This window comes from Coturnix japonica, chromosome Z (assembly GCF_054131305.1).
Source record: "Coturnix japonica strain WE chromosome Z, WE-NBRP24, whole genome shotgun sequence".
Classification (NCBI taxonomy): Eukaryota; Metazoa; Chordata; class Aves; order Galliformes; family Phasianidae; genus Coturnix; species Coturnix japonica.
In genome coordinates this window covers 29,867,756-29,886,297 of record NC_140702.1, presented here as the reverse complement: position 1 = coordinate 29,886,297, position 18,542 = coordinate 29,867,756, and the positions used below count along the sequence as shown (strand labels likewise).

At 41.4% G+C, this 18,542-nt stretch overlaps 1 protein-coding gene across 3 annotated transcripts in view; it reads left to right on the top strand.

Moving 5' to 3' along the window:
• The window catches only part of PIGG (phosphatidylinositol glycan anchor biosynthesis class G (EMM blood group)), a 75,077-nt gene extending 58,902 nt beyond the window's left edge, over positions 1-16,175 (top strand). For 2 of the 3 annotated variants that reach the window (XM_085528770.1, XM_015849554.3), the window contains one exon: positions 13,866-16,175. In XM_085528770.1, the coding sequence (XP_085384896.1) occupies positions 13,866-14,091 (226 nt within the window). In that variant the 3' untranslated portion in view covers positions 14,092-16,175. Of the gene's footprint in view, positions 1-13,500; positions 13,622-13,865 lie in introns of all 3 variants that reach the window. The other variant, XM_015849555.2, reaches the window with a different exon arrangement.
• The last annotated feature ends 2,367 nt before the right edge of the window (positions 16,176-18,542 follow it).

Genomic DNA, 18,542 nt, shown 5'->3' with positions numbered 1-18,542 from the left:
CTTGACAGAATCGTCACAGAATAGCTTGGGTTGGAAAAGACCTCAAGGATTATTAGGTCTTCTCTCTCATGTTCTCTCACTTCCCTCACCTCTTGCATGCTTCTCTCACTCATAAAATCTTCCCCTCTTGCAAGGAGACTTTCCCTCTTGCTTTCTCTTTTCCTAGTGCTTCCTCCTCTTTCTTACTGGGTTGTTCCCAAGCTCTTGCAACTTCTCCCTTGCTTTACTTCTCTTCTGCAGACATTTCTCTGCCTCTCAGTGTGTTTAACCCTCTCCATTGCACTTCCCCCCACACACTCATGGACACTGTTTGGCTCTCATGACTAGCATTTCTCTCACCCATGGTTTCCTCAGTCTTTTATGATCCCCTGCCTGGTTCTGTCTCAGTTCCTCTCTCCCTCTTTGCCAAGTCTGTTGTTTTCCCCACCCCTTGCATACTTTTCTCTCTCTGCAACATTTTTCATTCTAGCACTTCCCCTCATTAAGCATTCAGTCTCCTGCTTCTACTTTTCCCTCTCTGCCACTGGCTACTCCCTCTGTAGATGACACTCACTGCACTCTCTCACTGATGAATGTTCCCTCTCTCTGATGAGTGTTTGCTCTCCCATATGCATGTTATCTCTCAGGCATCCCTTTCTTTGCATCTCTCTCCGGCTTTCATCTCCCTCCCTTCTCAGTCTTGAAAGACATTTTCCTTCTCCATGGATGTGTTTTCTTACTCTCTCACATACTTCCCTGCTCTCATTCATGTGCTTTACCCAGTTTTTCATGTGCTTGCACTGTCACACGTCTTTCACTTGCTTTCTGGGGCCTCCAACACAAGAAGGACATGGAGCTTTTGGAGCAAACCACAAAGATGATCAGAGGTCTGGAGCACCTCCCCTACAAGGAAAAGCTGAGGGAGCTGGGGCTCTTCAGCCTAGAGAATATTCTGGGGGTACCTTATAGAGGTCTTCCAGTACCTGGAGGGGGCCTACAGGAAAGCTAGGGAGGGACTTTTGTTTTTGTTGCAGGTAGCAACAGGATGAGAGGCAATGGTTTTAAACTGGTAGAGTGTAGATTTAGACTAGATATTAGGAAGAAATTCTTTGCTGTGAAGGTGGTGAGACACTGGAACAGGTTGCACACTGAAGCTGTGGATGTCCCCACCCTGAATGTATTCAAAGCCAGGCTGGATGGGGCTTTGAGCAACCTGCTCTAGTGGGAGATATCCCTGTCTCTAGCAGGAGGGTTGGAACTAGATGGTCTTAAAGGTCTCTTGTATCCCAAACTGTTCTGTGATTCTATCTATATCTGATTTCCCTCTGTCTTTGTGTCTTTCCTACTCTTGCATCTCTGATGCCTGTTTCTTCTGTTTAGCGGTCACAGGCATGGGTTGATCATTGGACTAGGTGCTCTTTGTGGTCTTTCCAATCTTTATGATTCTGTGATCTCACGTGGTAAAGGTGGTCACATAAGTAAGTTGAGGAAAATGTGGAGACATTTAATGCCTTTCTTTTGTTTGTTTGTTTGTTCTTTAGCCTTGTTTCTTAACTGTAGTGACAGATCTTTGGCTGCCTTGCCCTCCTCTCATTCTTTTCTTCTAATTTCTGCAGCTTCACTACTGCATGTGATCTGGCTTATCCACTTTCCGTCTTATCTGCTCCACCTCTCATTTGTGTGATCCATCTCATGCCATTGCTGCTTCTTGTACCTTCTCTCCAGTTCTTTTTTTTTTTTCTTGTTCTTTAACTCTCCTAGGTGTGCTTGCTTACTCTTGTATGTGTGCTTTTCATTCTCTTTCCTGCATACACTTTCCCTTTCTTGCACATGCTTTTCTTCCCATAGGAAGGGACTGATGCTTCCTATGGACTATGCTTCCCATATCAGGGAGCACAGGGGTGGGATAAGGGATAAAATTGGCTTTAAACTAAACAAGGAGAGATATAAAATAGAAATACAGAGGAGATTCATTGCTGTGTTATGTATGCACTGTAGCTCAACTGCATATGCCACTTGCATGTCTTACTTGCTCACGTTCCCAGTCTGTAAGTGTTCTGTGATGCCGTAGTATTCTTTCCCGTCTTCATGCATGAATCACATCTCTCTTATGTATGTGCTTTTTCTCTGTGTCTCCCTCTTATTTTCCCTCACTTCCTTCTGTACATATCTTGGGCTTCCCTCACTATGTCTTTGGAGTTCTTGGCACACTTCCCTCTCTTCTCTCATGCTCATGTTTGCTCTCTTTGTTCGGCTTTCCCTCTTTGTCAACACATTTCCCATCTCTTGTTTTTGCACACTCTACCATTCTTTCCTCACACAGCTTCCCGTAGTAGCATGTTTTCCTTCTCACATATTCTTTCCCTTTTTTCATGTGCTGGCTACAATCTCTGCAGCATCCCATCCTTCTCTCACATGCCTTTTCCCCCTTTCCCCACAAAGTGTTTCTCTTTTCTTGTGCACTCTCTCTCAAATGTTTGCTTCTCACAGAAGTTCTCTCCTGCTTTCTCTCTTCCTCCTTCATGAAAACTTGCTCATTTTCTCTTTCTTGCACACTTTTCCTATTTCTGTTTCTCTCAATCTTTCCTTTTCTTGCAAGCTCCCCATTCCTATCTTGTTTTCTTTCTCATGCATGCTTTTATTTTTTGCATATGCTTTTCCCCATCTGTCAAATGGTTTTCCTTGCGCTTTCTTGCACACTCTTCTCTTATTCACAGACACAGCTTCCCTCTCTCTTCTCTCTTGCTCCTTTCTTCCTCACATCTCAAGTTTCCATCTCCCTTCCATCTCTTTATACATCATGTTTCTTCTCTTGCATATGTAGGTTTCCACCCTTCATGCAAACCCCTCACTTTTTTTCACTTTCCTTCAATTTATGTGTTCTGTCTATTGGACACACTCTCCTTCTCATGCAGCCCCTTCCCTTTTTTGTTCGTGTTGTCCTGCACATAGTCCTTTTTTTGTACTCATTCCCTTACTCTTTCCCTTCCCCCTTAGTGAGCTTTCCCGTGCTCCCAGTTTTGCATGGTAATCCTTCTCACATATGCTTTCCATCTCTTGCTGCAATTTTATGCCCTTAAGCTTCAACATCTTCTTTTACACACTTTCTCTCATTCATTTCTCCCCTTTGTTCTGCTTGGTTTTCCTCTGTCATAGGCATCCCCCTTCTGTGGGTTCTCCCCTTCTCCCATTTCGCTTTCCCTCGTATGAGCCTTTTCATCCTCATGCTTTTCTCTTCCTTCTTGTGCGTGTTCCCTCACCTTCACTGCATTCCTTCAGCCATATGCTTTCCCTCTGTAGTGCAGCTTCCCTCTCCATGCCTTGATGCTCTTCAATTGTCTGTTTTTCTGTGGTGCTTGCTCTTCCCACTTCTCACTCACTTCTACCTCCCTCCTGCTTAGTCTTTCCTTCCCTCTCACATGCTCAGTCTTTGCTCCCTCTTGCATGCTTGCCATCTCTTGTATGCTAGCCCTGTCTTGCATGCTTTCTCTCTCTCCTGTGCACTTTTCTGTCCAATCTGTCACATTTTTTCTCTTTTGTGTGTGCATTCCATCTCTTCCTTTCATACATTCCCACTCTTATAGCTTACATCTTTTTCCTGTGCCTTTCCTCTTTCTTGCACAGCTCTCCTTGCACTGACACTTTTCCTTTTGCTCATTTCTCATGCACTCATTCTCTGTCGCATGAGAATTTCTAGAAATCAGAAAATATGTGGGTTGAGTTTAAGAATTTAATATCTGAAGTAAAACTGCACATGCAAGCAAAGCAAAATAAGGATTTTATTTGTTACTTCTTATTATCAGGCAGATGTTTAACCACTTGCTTTTAGAGGTGGGCTGCATTACATGTAGTGATTACTCAGGAAAATAAACAACACAACCCTGAACAGGACCTCTCCTCTTCCCTCTCAGCTTTTATTGCTGAGTGTGTCATACAACACAGAACATTCCTTTGGTCTGTCTGGGCCATCTGTTCTGGCTTTGCCTTACCCAACTTCTTGTGCACTCATGCAGTCCCTGGCTGAGGGGCAGCATGTGAAACATAGAAAAGCTGACATTGTGCAAACACTGCTGAACAATCGTTAGTACACTCTCATAATATGAGCACTTTTTTAGTCACAAGTCCAAAACAGCCTATGAGCTATGAAGAATTAACTCCATCCCAGCCAGAGCCAGTATACGCTCACCATCAAGCTTTTTCTCTCAGGAACTTGCATGTGCACTTCCCTTCTCTTGCATGCTCTTTCACACCACCTTGTTCTCTCCCTCTTACTTCACACCTTCTTGGTTGTCCCTTTTTCTGTCTACTTTTTTTCTTGAGTTCTGGGGCTTCTCTTTTATTTGAAATCACTTCTTTCTCTCTCTCCTTCCCTCCACTAGCTTTCCCCTCTTTCCCTCTCTTGCATGCTTTTGCTTATGCACTTGCTTTTCCTTTGCCTCACGCTCTCTATGCCATTCATTCCCTCAGCCATGAGCCCCTGCTCACTTGTTCTCTTTCCCATTCACTGCTTTCTCTTGCTATTATTCCTCCTATTTACCCCTTGCTGTTTCCCTCCCCATCAATGTTTCTCCTAATTATTCTTTCCTGGATGCACTGTCCCTTCTTTCCTTTTCTTTCTCATACTCTCGTCCCCTTCCTTGCTGTCCTTCTTTTCACTCTCCTGCTCCCCTCTGTCTCCACCATTCATGCTCTTAATCTGTCTCCCCTCTTGTTCCTCCTTTCCTCTGCCATGCTGAATTTGTACTACTGTGTCTCTTTACCTCTTGCTCAGTCTTTTCACTCTGCCTTTTTGCTTCTGCCTTCTTCCCTTACCTCACTTTGTGCCACTCATGTCTACACATGCTATTCCCATCTCCCTATACTTTCTTGTTTGCTTGCCTTCTTACCTTTGCTTTTATTTCCATGTACCTGAAACTGTTTGCTCTTTCCCTCTTTCAGCCACACACTGCTTTCTTTTCATCTGCTTCTATTTCTGTCTTTCCCTCAGTGGTCTGTCTGTTCTCCTTTTCAAACCTCTTTTCTTGCTTACTCTTCTCCAGTTTTACCTTGCTCTTTCATTCTTTCTGCATCTTTTTTCCTCTTCCTCCTACTTTCCTATGTCCTCACATCCTCTTGTTTGCCTTCTGTCTCTTTTCTCCTTCCCTGCACTTCTTTCTTCATGCCTTCCTTCCCCTTTCCGCCTTTGCTCCTTGCTTGCCTTTCCCTTGCTTCCTTCTGCTCTCCAGCTTTGTCTCTTCCCTTCCTTCCAATCATTTCTCTTCTTTCCCACTGACTCTCCCAACTTATCACTCCATCATGCTCTTCTCTATGTCCTTCTCCATGCTACTCGGCTCACTGTGTGCTTTTTGCTTCTTTCTTTTCTCTGCTCTCCTGGACCTCTACCATTTCCCTTGTGTCCTCTCCTGTCTCTCACCATCTCTCCACATTGCCTCTCGCCCTCCTGACAGTGCACAAGCTTCTCCCACCTCACTCTCACTGCCACAACCACCCTGCCTTGCACATGCAGTTCTCTTCATGCACATTCTCTTTTCCTCCCCTTTCCCTCCTCTCCTCCTCTCTGGTCTCTGTTATCTCTTCTGATAGCTCTTTCTTGTTCCCCTCATCCTTCCCTACTCCTCACTCCACTTCCCCACTATCACTCTTATTCTTTCTGTCCCCATTTCTCTTTATCCTTCTGTCCATCAGATGACGTTCTGATCTCTTCAGAGCTGTCTCTTTGTGTTCCTTGGTCACTAAGCATACTCAAACTTATCACATGTCCTGTGTACTCCACTTTTTTTTTTTTATTATTTTATTGGAACCCAAGGTGAGAGCTTTACAATATTAGAAAACTATGGTGTGAAAAATCCTGTGCTATTTTTCTGCATTCTGCTCAGTTTGAGTCTGTTGAGGGAGAGTGTCTGTAATTAGTGTAGCATCTTCCTCAAAAATCAAAGAGCTCTGGCACCTAATTCCTTGCCTAGGTGAATAAATTTCTGTTTACTCTTGCTTTTGTGCTCCATGGTATTAAAATTGCCTCATGGTTTGCAGAAATGCTAGAGCGTGGGTTTACAGATCCTGCAGTACTCCATTCTGCTTGCAAGAGAGTGTGTGTGTGGCTCTACAATCTTTATGTTAATGCTGAGTATTGTTTTTAATTATTCAACTTCACGCACATTATTCATAGCTCCAACACTCCAGTAAACTTGCCAAAGGAAAAAGCACGTGTGATACTTGGGCTTAATAGTGACATCCTTTGCATAATCCCAGGGGTATGTCTCATTGCTCCACGTGGAATAATGAGGCTATGCAGAGGAGTCTACTGCATGCTATACCAAAGAGAAAACTGTGAAGAAAGTTGGAAGCTGTATTCGTCTTTCTTTTCAGTACGTTGGAAATTTCTTCCTTTTAATTCAGAAGTAGAAGTATTCTGGTTGAAGCATATTTTTTCCCTACAATTAGCAGGTGCTGTGTGATGCTGCTGGATTCTCAGTGGCTTATATTACTGCTGAAGCAGGAATGGAGTCATTCAGGAGGGTGATTCCTGAAGCAGAGGGCCGTATTTATACATTTATTCTTACATAGAAATGTTTCTAGATGTAACCTGTATGTTAGTTGTTGTTCGTGGTCATACCTTGCTATTTTTCCTGTATATTTGCACATTGTTGGAGATTTTGCTGAAAATTTAAATCACATTGCAAGAATTGAGACAGCAGCCTACACTTATAATCATGTAGAGGTTTTAAGCTACGTACGTTAGGTATTGTGAAAAGTAAAATCAACCTTATGAAAAACACTGTTAGGCCTTCTCTTTAAGTGGTGTGACAAAGTTCTTTAAGAAAACACAATTTATTTATGCATGCTGCCCATTTAGATGAAACCATATGGCAGAAAGACTTTGAGTTCTTATCTCCTTTACTTACCAGTTTTACTGGCACATATGTGTGACAGGGTCAGTATGATTGTTTCCTTCTGGTCCAGTGTTCTTTGCTAGCTGACATGATTTTGCTTGTCAAATGCATGGGATATGAGCAGACAAAATCTATCACGATACTTTCTGAGACTTAGGGATTTGAGCTCAGAGCATGTCCTTATAGCCCTTAACAAAGTTTAATGTTACAAAGCACGATCAGTCTAGCAGGATTCAAGAACTTCCAAGCAGACTGCACATAGCATCTTACTGAATTTCCCTCATTTTTCTTGAGTTTCTTCTATGAGATAATCTCAAGTTGTTACTGGGTCTGATAATTGTTCTGAAGAATTATTTGTTCTCCTAAGAAGACAAGTATTACAATTTTGTTCTTATTAATTCTCAGCTGGATAGGATGAAGGAAACAATGTTCAGAACAAGGCAAAAAGGAAAAAAACATTTCACACGTCTTTCTTTAAGTAGATCATGTTTGGAAAGTACCTTGAAATCTAAGTTCAAAACAGATTTCAGCTTTTATATTGAAATATTAGAGTTAACCGTGGCAGATCCAAGATAAAACCACAAGTGGATAAACTTCCTTTGTAGTCACTGGAGGACAAGGACGTATACCTCTCACTTGTGAGTAGAATTAAAATGAGTTATTTTGGAAATGCTTATGCTTTTGTCTTCAGTGTGCCAGTTACTTATCCAGATTGTCTAATGATCTAGTCATACATGCTGTAGAAGTAATACATGCAAGAACATGGTAAATGAAAATGACATGATTTGGGACTTAGAAAATCCTTAGTTCGTTATTGTTCATTTTTCTAGCTGCAGACACTTAGTGCTGATTTCTGTTTTAGAGGCTCTCAGATGTGTCTAATCAGTAGCATGCAGGAGGTGTCGGAATGCAGTGTCTCAAAATGGATGTTGACAGTGGTAAGCCAGGATGGCTAATTGCAGTTTCTGCTTATGGGCCACATGTGATGATGTATGCACATCCTCTTTGGTCCACTTTATTCCATGTTATTGAAGGTTTCTCCTTCGCTGTGATGGCTAGAGGTCATGGCTGAATTTCCTCTCGCTGACAATACAAATTCCAGAGCACAGTGGCAACCTCCAGATGTTTATACTGGCTTGCCTATCTGCATAATATCAGCTGAGCACCGCTTGCTGAAGCAATCTTTGCACTTGTAGAGCTGCTCAAAAGTGACATTCCCATCTGGTCTGATGCACAGCATTTGGTCAGCAGGAAACATTAACTGTAAAAAGCAAGAGAATTTTTGCTTATATTTGAGCAGATTTTTTTCCTATTCTGGCTGCAGATTTTTTTTTTTTTTGTTTTTACCATTAGTTTTCAGTCTTTTGCTGTGGCCAATGAAAATGGACTCCCTGGCTCAGGCAGCTGTGGATAGGACTGTACGTGGGATGCTCTCCTTCTGCTTTTATCCAGGATTTTCCTATCCATTTTTCTCACACTGTTTCCTAAAGTGCATGAGTTCTTCTCAAATGTGTTTGTTGTTATTGGGGTGGCAGGCGTAATTTGAGGAGAGAGCTGTTATATTAGTTAAGCCACAAGATTAAAAATAGCTACTGTAATGGAAAAATACAAGAAAGAGCTGACTGTGTCCTCTTTGCCGAAGAGTGAGTATTAAATAATTTGTGCCTCCTCTCCCTGGAAATGCCTTGGTGACACTGTTCATTTGCCCTGTTGGACGGGTATATTCTAAACTGGTCAGTCTGAATTTAATTAAGTAACACGGTAACAGTCTATTTTAAGTATCCGCATAGCCTGCCTGTCTGGAACAATCTTCGGATGGAATGCTTGTTTACACCTTTAGCTGAGATGATGAAGAGCTGTTCGTGTACAGAGGGGACAGGAAAGCCTGAAGGTGCACCTTAACAGAAAATCAAGCTAAAAATTTCCTTCTTCTTCCCTGCTTGTGTGACGCTGATGTAAAATGCTTCAGGCTCTTTTCTGCTGGAAGTCTTCAGAAATGCTAAGTGGATTTTGGGAGAATACTTGCGGAAAATTGACTAATGTCGAGCTTAAAAATAATCAGGAGTTTTGTTTTGCTTGTTAGGAATTTTAATTATTTGCTTATACCTTATTGCTTTAAAGTCTGGACCTGTGACAACAAGAGTGGCTTGATTTAACTTCTGTTGGCTTTCTTGAAGCTGAGCAGGGTAACACTTCCTAAGGTTTAACCTGGGTAGAGCTTGATGCGGAAGCTTGAGGCACTGGCAACAGGCAGGGACAGTAACTATGTACACATATACAACTACGTTCCTGCACAGAAGTAGTGTGACAGAGAAGACAAATCAAGCAGAGTACTCAGTTTCACGTGACTCCTTCTTTAAAGGAGGGATGGAATTCATTATTGGCTGTCACAGCTTAAATGGAGAAAGAAGGATTGGAGAATCAAAGATAACTGTTGGAACGGACTGGTGTCTTTGTGGTGAAGAAATGTGGAGATTATACTGCAATGCTGCCTAGAGTACAGGTTAGCTATCTCTTTGACCGCAACTCTGAAATAGACATGGATATTTGTGCTAGTGAAGTGCTTTCTCTTTCTACTGAGGGAAGGTAGAGTCTGATCCAGTGAAGTTCAAAAGAAGTCAAGTCTTTTATGAGTTGAAAAATCAGTATTTGGCAAAATGAGCACATGCAAGGCATGAACTGGGTCTAACGGGTATCTCTCAAGGCTGCTTGGTAAATTTTTAGAAGGAATTTGTAGGCATATTAAGTGTACAGCTGGTGTCTTGCCCTAAGAGTTGCTGTTCAGACCTGGTCCAGAATAATCCTAGGTAAGAGTAGAGCATATGGGAGAAAAGTGGCACATTTGTTTTTGCTTGCAAAACTAATTGGTATTTGGTTAGAACTATAATCTTATGGATTATAGATGCTTTGAATTCGGACGGACACGTGGAGTACTATGAAGTTTTTTTCTGACTGAAACCTTTAAGTAGTTTGTAGAGGATGGCTTAACAAAAGTTCCAGCTGTTTCTCAGAGAGCGCTGAGCAGAGGTCGTGTAAACTGAAACTGCAGGAAGACTAGAGGGTAACACTAGTGTAATAAAAAAATCTAATACAGTAAAAATTACCTTCAAATATAAATATGGGACATTCAGTATCCCCAGTGAGAGGTCACCAAGGCAGCTAAGTGCAGCCAAAACACACAGAAGGAGATGGAAGGACAGAAAAACTGGAGTCTGACTTCTGTGGGAAGTATTGGGCAGGTTTCTTAGTGAACCCTCCCAACATACATTCTCCATCTCAAATCCCAGAAAGTGATAACGCTGCAGCATTTCTCACTGATATATGTGCATTTTTCTAAAATGTCTATTTAATTTTGTTGTCAAATATGAAAACAGTGTAGAGTAATGCATTTCTGAATTCCTGTGGTAGCATTCAAAGGGCTGCCTGTGGAGCTTTTTAGCTTCATTTAAAGCTACAAAATGTGTGGTTCCATCTGCCAGATATTCTGTATAAATGGGAAACATGCTTTTACAAGAGGAGTGTTTTTTCTTTCATGATTTTGACACCATATTTTTTCATTTCACAAACCTTATATAACCCATTTTAATAGTATGTTAGACACGGAGAGTGAGAGGTGAAAGATTTGTTGGCAGTACATTGACAATCATTATTTAGGAGATCCAAAGAACTAGGAAAAACATTAGTATAATTCCTTGGCAATTTTTTTTTCTGTTTAATAAATATTCAATTAAAAGAAGGATTTTGTTAAAAGTGCTCTAGACTATATTTACTGCTTGCAGTCAATATACGTAAAGATTGGTAATGTCAGTCTGTATTGTTATTTGTGGCAAGTCTGAAAGCCTTTGTTTTTCTAGATCTAAGAGTCCTGAGCATCAGTCTTATGTGAAATTTAGATATGCATTGTCAGCCTCCTCAATTCAGCTTGCTAAATGAGCTCTATATTAGTGGTTGGGCTCTCTCTAACAAACCTCCTGCACTACGTAGATGTCGAGATATTGAACTGGTTCTGTTAGAACATGGAATTAGTGTGTCTAATTTACATCCCTCTCTTTCTACTCTTCTTCAAACGTGAAAAGGAATTAACTGCTGCAGAGACATTTCAGTATGGAGAAGTTACAGGTTGATGCTTTTGATGTTTCTTTCTGCCTGCTTTTTTCACTCTTGAAGCATGGACGAGTTACCAGGGTATTCATTTCTGGTTAATCTAGCTGCTAAATGGTAGGGCAGGTGCGTGACCTGCTGCAGCTAGCTTTCTGTGCTCTCCTAGTAGCTCTTCTGGATTAATAGAATCCATCTGAAATAACTGGACTGACTTGGTCACATTAGTAGCAGCGGACTGGTCACCGGGCACTGATTTCCTTGTAGCCTTGCTAAGCCCTGCACATACCCTGTCGTCACTCTCTATGCGTAGAAGGAGAAGAAGGAGCTTATAAAGCCATGACACTTAGGTGTTCATCAAACTGGGTGCTCAGCAGAAGCACCAGGTGCTTTGCTAAGAAGAACTAAGGTGTTGCTTTACCATCAGGGTAGCCAAGTAATACTAACTGCTTGTGCTCAGAAATTCCCGTGCTGATTCTGCAACAACAGGTGAGTGACTTGCCATACCAGGTGCTAGCTACCTCATTATCCTGCTCTTGAACCCCACTAGCAGTTTAGCTTGGAAACATTTTGCTTCTGTTGCCTTCTCTAAATTGCTCTGCTGCACTGTACTGTGAAACTGTCCCAAGATTTCCCTCTGCAGGTAGGTGACTGTGTTTTGTTCAGAGATTAAGTGCATGCTAAGACCTTTCACAAGTAAGTGTATTATCCAAGCAGTAAATGGTTCATTATTTTTACTACATCAAACTTGAGAAAGAATGGTAGCACTTACTTATTGACTTGGGGATTGCTTGCTAGTAATCGTAATCCAGAATTAGAGAATTTAAATGTTAATGATCAAGATTACTGCATGCTTTTGTTCTAGTATGAAATGTGAGTATCTGAAATATTTTATCTACCTAATTTTTGAGCCAAAGAAGTAAATTCCGCTCAATCTTAGAACCAATTTCTTCATGATTTTAAAAGGAGCCATTAGAAGTACCGCAAAGTCATAATCTATTTGCAATTAAGAGCTTTCGCTTAGTGGAGTACTAAAAGTGTTATTATTAGGTAACCATGAACTGGGAAAAAATATGTGAATTGAAAATTGCATTTAAAAAGCAGGGTTCTGATAAGACCTAGATGGGTAACTTCTCTCTTTTGCAACTCAACTGAAAATCCTATTGTGGAGCTTAATAAGTGGAGTAGCCGCAACCACCATTTCATCCAGGTGATTGATCAAATGCTTTTATTTATTTATTTATTTTAATTCTAAAAAATGATTTAAAATTTTCCTGTTTGCTTGCCTCACTCAAGAAAAATATTTCCTTCGTTTATTTGTTTGTATTATCTAACTACTGCATATACTGGTTTTACTCATAGCAACATGAAAACAGCTAAGACTGACTGAAATGCAGCTTATTTATTCTTTGGCAGCAAAATCACTTATTAAACATAAAGCTAGTTATCTATACAAGCTGAGGCTGTACAAGGCTAAAGTAGCTATGCAGGAGATGGAAGGAGACACCTTGATGCCCCAGTCCCTTTGGCTAAGCAGCGAGGGAAAGAGTTATCTGTGAAATGAAAGCATGCTTTGCAATCATTTGCTCCTGCTGTTCTGAGTTCATTTTTCAGCTCTGCTTTCATGACCTGTTCTGTTCTTCCTTCCACTGAAAGCCTTGGGAATTTTACTCTTGATTTCACAGGAAAACAGGAGTGTATCCTAATTATTTTGATTTAAAGAATAATAAGTTCAATGGTTCATGTAAAATACTGCATTCTGTAGCTTGCTTAGTTATAAGTGACTAATTTGCATCTCACAGAAGTGCTACTCATCTCAAATTTTTATTATTTGGAACAAGATCGTAATTAGGAACCGGGAGGAGCAGAACAGATTCTCAGACAAGAATTTCAGTGTAAATCATTTCCGCTTTTTGCCGATGCGTTCTTTTGGGAACTGATGAAGTAAAATACTGTGATGGGGGAAGGAAAATGTTCTGTGCATTAATCGTGTGAAATAGCTTTGTTCCTTCCTTTTGTCTGGACAGGTAAGCATCTGAACTTGCTGTGAGTTAATCACAGCAGATGTGGTTTGGGGAAAGAGGACATGTGCCAACCTGGTACTGCTGCCAAGGTGTTGGCGCCTTAGAGGAGGGAGAACATTTGAAGTACAGAAAAACCATTTCACTTCAATTTTCACCTGACTCCTGTCAACCACAAGAATACCTCAACGTGGCATATTTGGACCATGTAGGTTGCACGTGGGGTGGCCATCTCTTGTAATGAAGTGGTCCTAGCTGAGCTCCTTTGACAGGGACACAGCGTATTGCTCATGTGAGCCTAAGAATGCAGTGTTCTCTGGAGCTGGCCTTGCAAAGTTTTCTGATGATTGCAAAACATTTTAAGTGCTCTATATGTTTCTGGTTCTGGTCAGCATTGTGCTCTGACACATTTTGTGCTCCTCATGAGAAGGGCTGGCTCCATCTGATCATCTACTGTACGGGTAGGCAGCTTTGTGGAGGAGTGCTGAAGTCTTTCTTTTCTGCCTTGACAGGCAGACGCTGTGGAAGGGCACTGGACGGCCAACAAGAGATGAAGTTGTCTTGAAACTACTTAATGGAGTCTTTAACAATTAGAGCAAAGTGTGTTAAAACAAAGAAACTTCTACATCTGAGGTGAACTACTGGGTGCTCTTATTGCGGTGTATTTATGCAAACACTAAACATCATTAACACACAGTAGGATATATAGAGGTGGTAAGGAAAAGCATTCCTAGTTTCATCACTGCACCAGAAATCAGCCTTCTAACACAAAGTGGAGATTTGTGAATGGTGATGTGAACTAATGCTAAAGAGTGGATGAACAAGGATGTGTTTACTGTGTTTGCCCAAGAATGAGCTCCTCTGTTTTTTCTACCAGGAACTCCGCAGCCGTGGGTCACGGATGTTTCTGCTATGCGCTGATGCGTTCCATCCCAGTTGCCATCTACATCGTTTTGGTAACAGGCCTGCGGTACCACCTGTTCATATGGAGCGTCTTCTCGCCAAAGCTGCTTTACGAGGGAGTGCATGTGTTCATCACAGCCGCTATCTGCTTGTTCTTTACAGCCATGGACCAGAACCACTCTCAGAATGTGCAGGACTGAAAATAAGCATGTAGCACACAGTTCTGTTCTGCGATGCCTCGTGTGTCTCTGGAATGGAAGAAGGACAGAGGCTTCAAATTGTTGAGCAGAGTGTGAAGAACAGTGCTGTGTATTTTAGCCAGTTTCATACAAGGCTTGAAGGGCTTGACCTGTGTTACACAGTTTGCTTTAAAAATGCTGAACCGAAATAAACTGTTCTCTCTTATCATACATAATTTTGTTCTTTAGCTGTCATTATGACAATGCCTGAATAACTGAGTTGCAATATTACATGACAGTCAATTTTGCTGTATGCCAAATATCAAGTTGTATTTTTAAGATGTAACTTGGAGAGATATCTAACACTGATTTTTTCTTCCAATTCCTTAATGAATTTAAAGGCTAGATTTAAGTGAATGTTCTTGAGTTTTAAAGAAAAGTACCTACTCTGGTAAAGAGATGAACACTATGTCTCATATTAAGTCATTCTTGAGCTTCTGACTTTTTTCCATCAACTTTTATGTTTGGCTCTTTTTATTGACTTGGAAGATGAAGAAGCAAAAGTTCATTAAACACTGCTCTGTTCCCTCCCCCCCTTCACTCCCCCTCCAGGAAACTCATAGTAACTTGTAACCTTATGTAAGGGCTACCCTAACTCTAAGTCAGCAATCTGTATATATTTGTACATGTGAATGTGGTTTCTTTTTTTCCTGAGACACAGGCAATGAAAGGTTTTTGTTTCACACATCTATTTAATCAGCGTGTAGGAAGAAGGCACTACTAAAGGCATTGAGTGCAGACACAAAAAAAACACTAAGTGATTTGTTCACTGAAACATGAAAAAAGGCCTAATTGTTCAGTGTTTGTGGTTTAATTAAAATAATTGCATATATATAAATGCAGTTTGAATTTCCAAAGGTAGTTCTTGATGTAGGTATGGAGTAGCTGATCACAGGCACTGAAAAAAATATTTTGTACATGTGATTTCTTTTTTAGCTTCTTAGCCTACAGCACCCTAAAAATATGTGAGATGTCTTCTTGCTGTTCAGCAGAGCTCATTAGCCATGAGTTTTGTTTTGCTCCTTGTGTGTATCGAACATATAACTAAATAATGGAATAACCATACAGATATCTCAGGTAAGAGGCTTTTTTTTAATTTATTTTATTTTTCCTTGCTTTTTCAGTGGGTTTTTTTTTTGGGTTTTTTTTTTTTTGTTACTTAGCATTTTTATTAAAGGCAATATTTTCTTCCTGAGTGCAGTCATTAACTGTGATAGATTTCCATCTGCATTTCTGTACTTCAGGCACTGGATGAGAAACACTAATGGACTGACAAAGTAATGAATCTTCTGCAGAGTTCATTTACTGCTAAAATGCTGTATTTCTTTTCATTAACGTTTAATTGGTAAACCAGGTTGATGGCTGCTGAACTGAAGGCTGGATCATGTTTTCTAGCATGGAGAGTCGTAAGCCATGAGCAGGGACAGAGCACGGTGGGCTGAGGTACCACAGGGATACCAGGTGTGCTTATATCACCTTCCTCTTAGTGCCATACGTAGCCACCACACACTCCTAACCACATTTTCCTTGCTCCTGTCAGGAAAAAAAACACTGATAGCTATCCTGATCATCGGGATAAAGGAAAGACCAATCATCAGTCTTTCTATTTTCCCTGGTGTTTTTGTCCATGTTAGCAGCCATTAGGATTTAATTTAAATAGATTATCAGAGGTGTACCAAAAGAGGAGTTCATGGGGAACTTCACTGTTTGCTGAAAATCTAAAATGGAAATGCTTTTAAGCCCTAGGTAGGTGACAGCACATTTACAAGGGTCAGCTAGATGGTTTTCATCTCATATCACAGCAAATCTTTTAAAAAAAAAAAAAAAAAAAAAAAAAAGCTTTTTTGTTTTTTATATATGGCACCTACATTAATATTAATAACAGGACATCCTGATCACTAGTGACTTTATTTAACTGTATGATGGTAAAAGAATTCCAGTGTTCTGGCTGTGTTGTGCTGCTCTCCTATCTGCTGGATGCTGGAGCATCATTCACTGTGACCTCTTGAAAGTTCAGTGTTTCAAATAAACTGTTTTTCATTTGACGTGCGGGCGTGATGGACGGAAATCACACAGCAGCTGCAGGGAAGGCCAGAGGAGGACATTGGGGCGGGACGCACGTCGTCAGAATGGAATATTGAAAACAGCTTGTGGTTGGGATGTCCTACACTTGTACCACATTCATCGCTCTCAGTAATTGTCTGGTATCTTGTTGCCTAGCGACACAGGGGAGATTATTGACACCTCCGTTTGCTTGGTTAACTCCTGAGCAATCCCTAATTCTACTACAGAATGAGTATCTAGGAGGTTTGCCTCAAAGGCAAAGGTGCTAATGAAGAGATGGGGGCGAGTTAGGGAGAAGCTGCTTCTGGGATGCAGAATCCTATAACAAAAGAGGAGTTGTTGGTTACATTCACAGTATCTTTCATTCCTTACTAATTCTGTTTGCCGCTCCTAGTTGGTGTGTGGTACACCATCTAACGGCTGGGTCTAAATTGATCTGTGTATTAACTCTGAATTGCTTTGGGTTGCTTAATTAATCACAGTGTCTCCTTTCTCCTCTAAAACTGAAAAATATTCATATCCAGGAGAAAATAAATGGCCTGGAAAAACTGTTATCTCAGACTTCAGGATAGGAAGGAGGAATTTTGACCACAATTCTGTGGAGTGTTAACACCTGAGTATAGGCGATACCACCAGAAAATGGTGCTTTCAGCTTCAGAATCATCAGTTCTCTTTGAGTATTGGTGAATTACATTCTATATGGATTCTTTATCAGCTTTTGGGCTGCAAACAAAGCCCAGGCAGGGAAGAAAGGAGTTGGTTCTCACCTCAAGCAGATGAACTGAAAAATCACCTAACAAATGATTTTATTTTTAACAAACACAAAGTTTTGCCAGTTGATCCGAGATTTGCAAATGGAATGATACTAGTCTCCACAACTGCACAGTCACAGAATAAGAGGATGCAGCAGATGCAACCCTTTGGAGGAACTGTAGGAGAAGACCTCCTCTGGAGGAGCCTGAAGCCTGGGCAAATGGCAGCCCTGCTCCAGGCTGGTGCTGCAAGATGGGGTCCACAGACAGAGAACAGCTCCAGGATCCTGATGAGCACAAGGGATCCTGACATGTATTAGTAAGGGGCCCTGCAGTCTGAGGGGGCTGCTATGACTTGGGCTGTTCTTGATCATCAGAGAGGTCCTTCCCACCCAGCCAGTAAGTGCAGCTACCAGGAGGAGCCCTGCATCCAGTCTGGGCTCCCCGGTACAGCACTGACGGAGTGAGCACAGTGGAGGCCACAGGGATGAGGAGGCAGGGAGCTTAAATCTAGATCTTTGAGGTCCCATCCAACACAAGCCATTCTATGATTCGTTCTATGCGGAGACACTGGAACATGGCTTTCCAGCAGTGAGACTGAGCGTGTGTTTTTGGCAGGCACACACCAGCACAGTGCCGCACTGCACACAACCACACAGACAAGCAGAGCTTTTCTGGTGCCCACATAAACCCACAGCACGTGCAAAACTCTGAGCAACTCTGGCAGCCCAGTCCTGTTCTTCTCCTCCAGCTGTTCAGGACACTCAGAACACATGAACACGTGCCTGTATGTACATGTTATGTTTGCCCTGCTGCTGGCATCTGGACAGAGGAACCCCAGAGGTTTGCGGCTATGCTGTGCTTGCTGGTGTGTGTTGGTAAGTGCCCCTTACCAGCCTGGGTTCCATTGAGTTCACTAAAAATCAGCACTCAGAAGACAGAAGTAGGGTTTAATGAGAGGATGCAGTACACAGCAACGATGAAATGATGGGCTCTGTGTCAAAATACACCAACAACCCACTTTCATTCAGCCAGCCCTTTTATCCACTTTTTCCTTCATTTTCCCACATTTTGTTCCTTTCCAAGCAATCCTGATATTTCTTTTTCCCTGCTTTGAGTTCTTTCCCTAAGCATCACACAGTAACTCGTGTGTGTTCTCTCAATCCCCTAAAAATATCCTGTAGTAACTGTTAAGGAGTCCCCAGATACTCCTCCCATCATGTCCCATTATGAGTCCTTCAGGCAGCAGCCTCCTTCAGTATGCAGAGGGAGGGGTTTCTCTGGTCTGCTCATTCCGATGGGCTTTTTTCTTCCTTTTTCTTCCCTTTTCCTCATTCTTTCTCTTCCTTTACCTGCTTTATTCAGATCATCTTGAAGTGTTCAAGCCCCATGTCTCTCTCTCTTCTTTCTTCTTCTCTCTTAACATTGTTGAGTAATGCAAGATTTACTTAGATTTCTTGTAAAATCGTGTTGTTTACCCTCACAGCATAGACAGAACTGTAAGAGTGCCAGTATTTTAATGTAATTGTAGCACAGAGATTCTTATTAAGGCCAATGATTGCGTTTGTAACTTGAGTATTAATTTTACCTTAATCT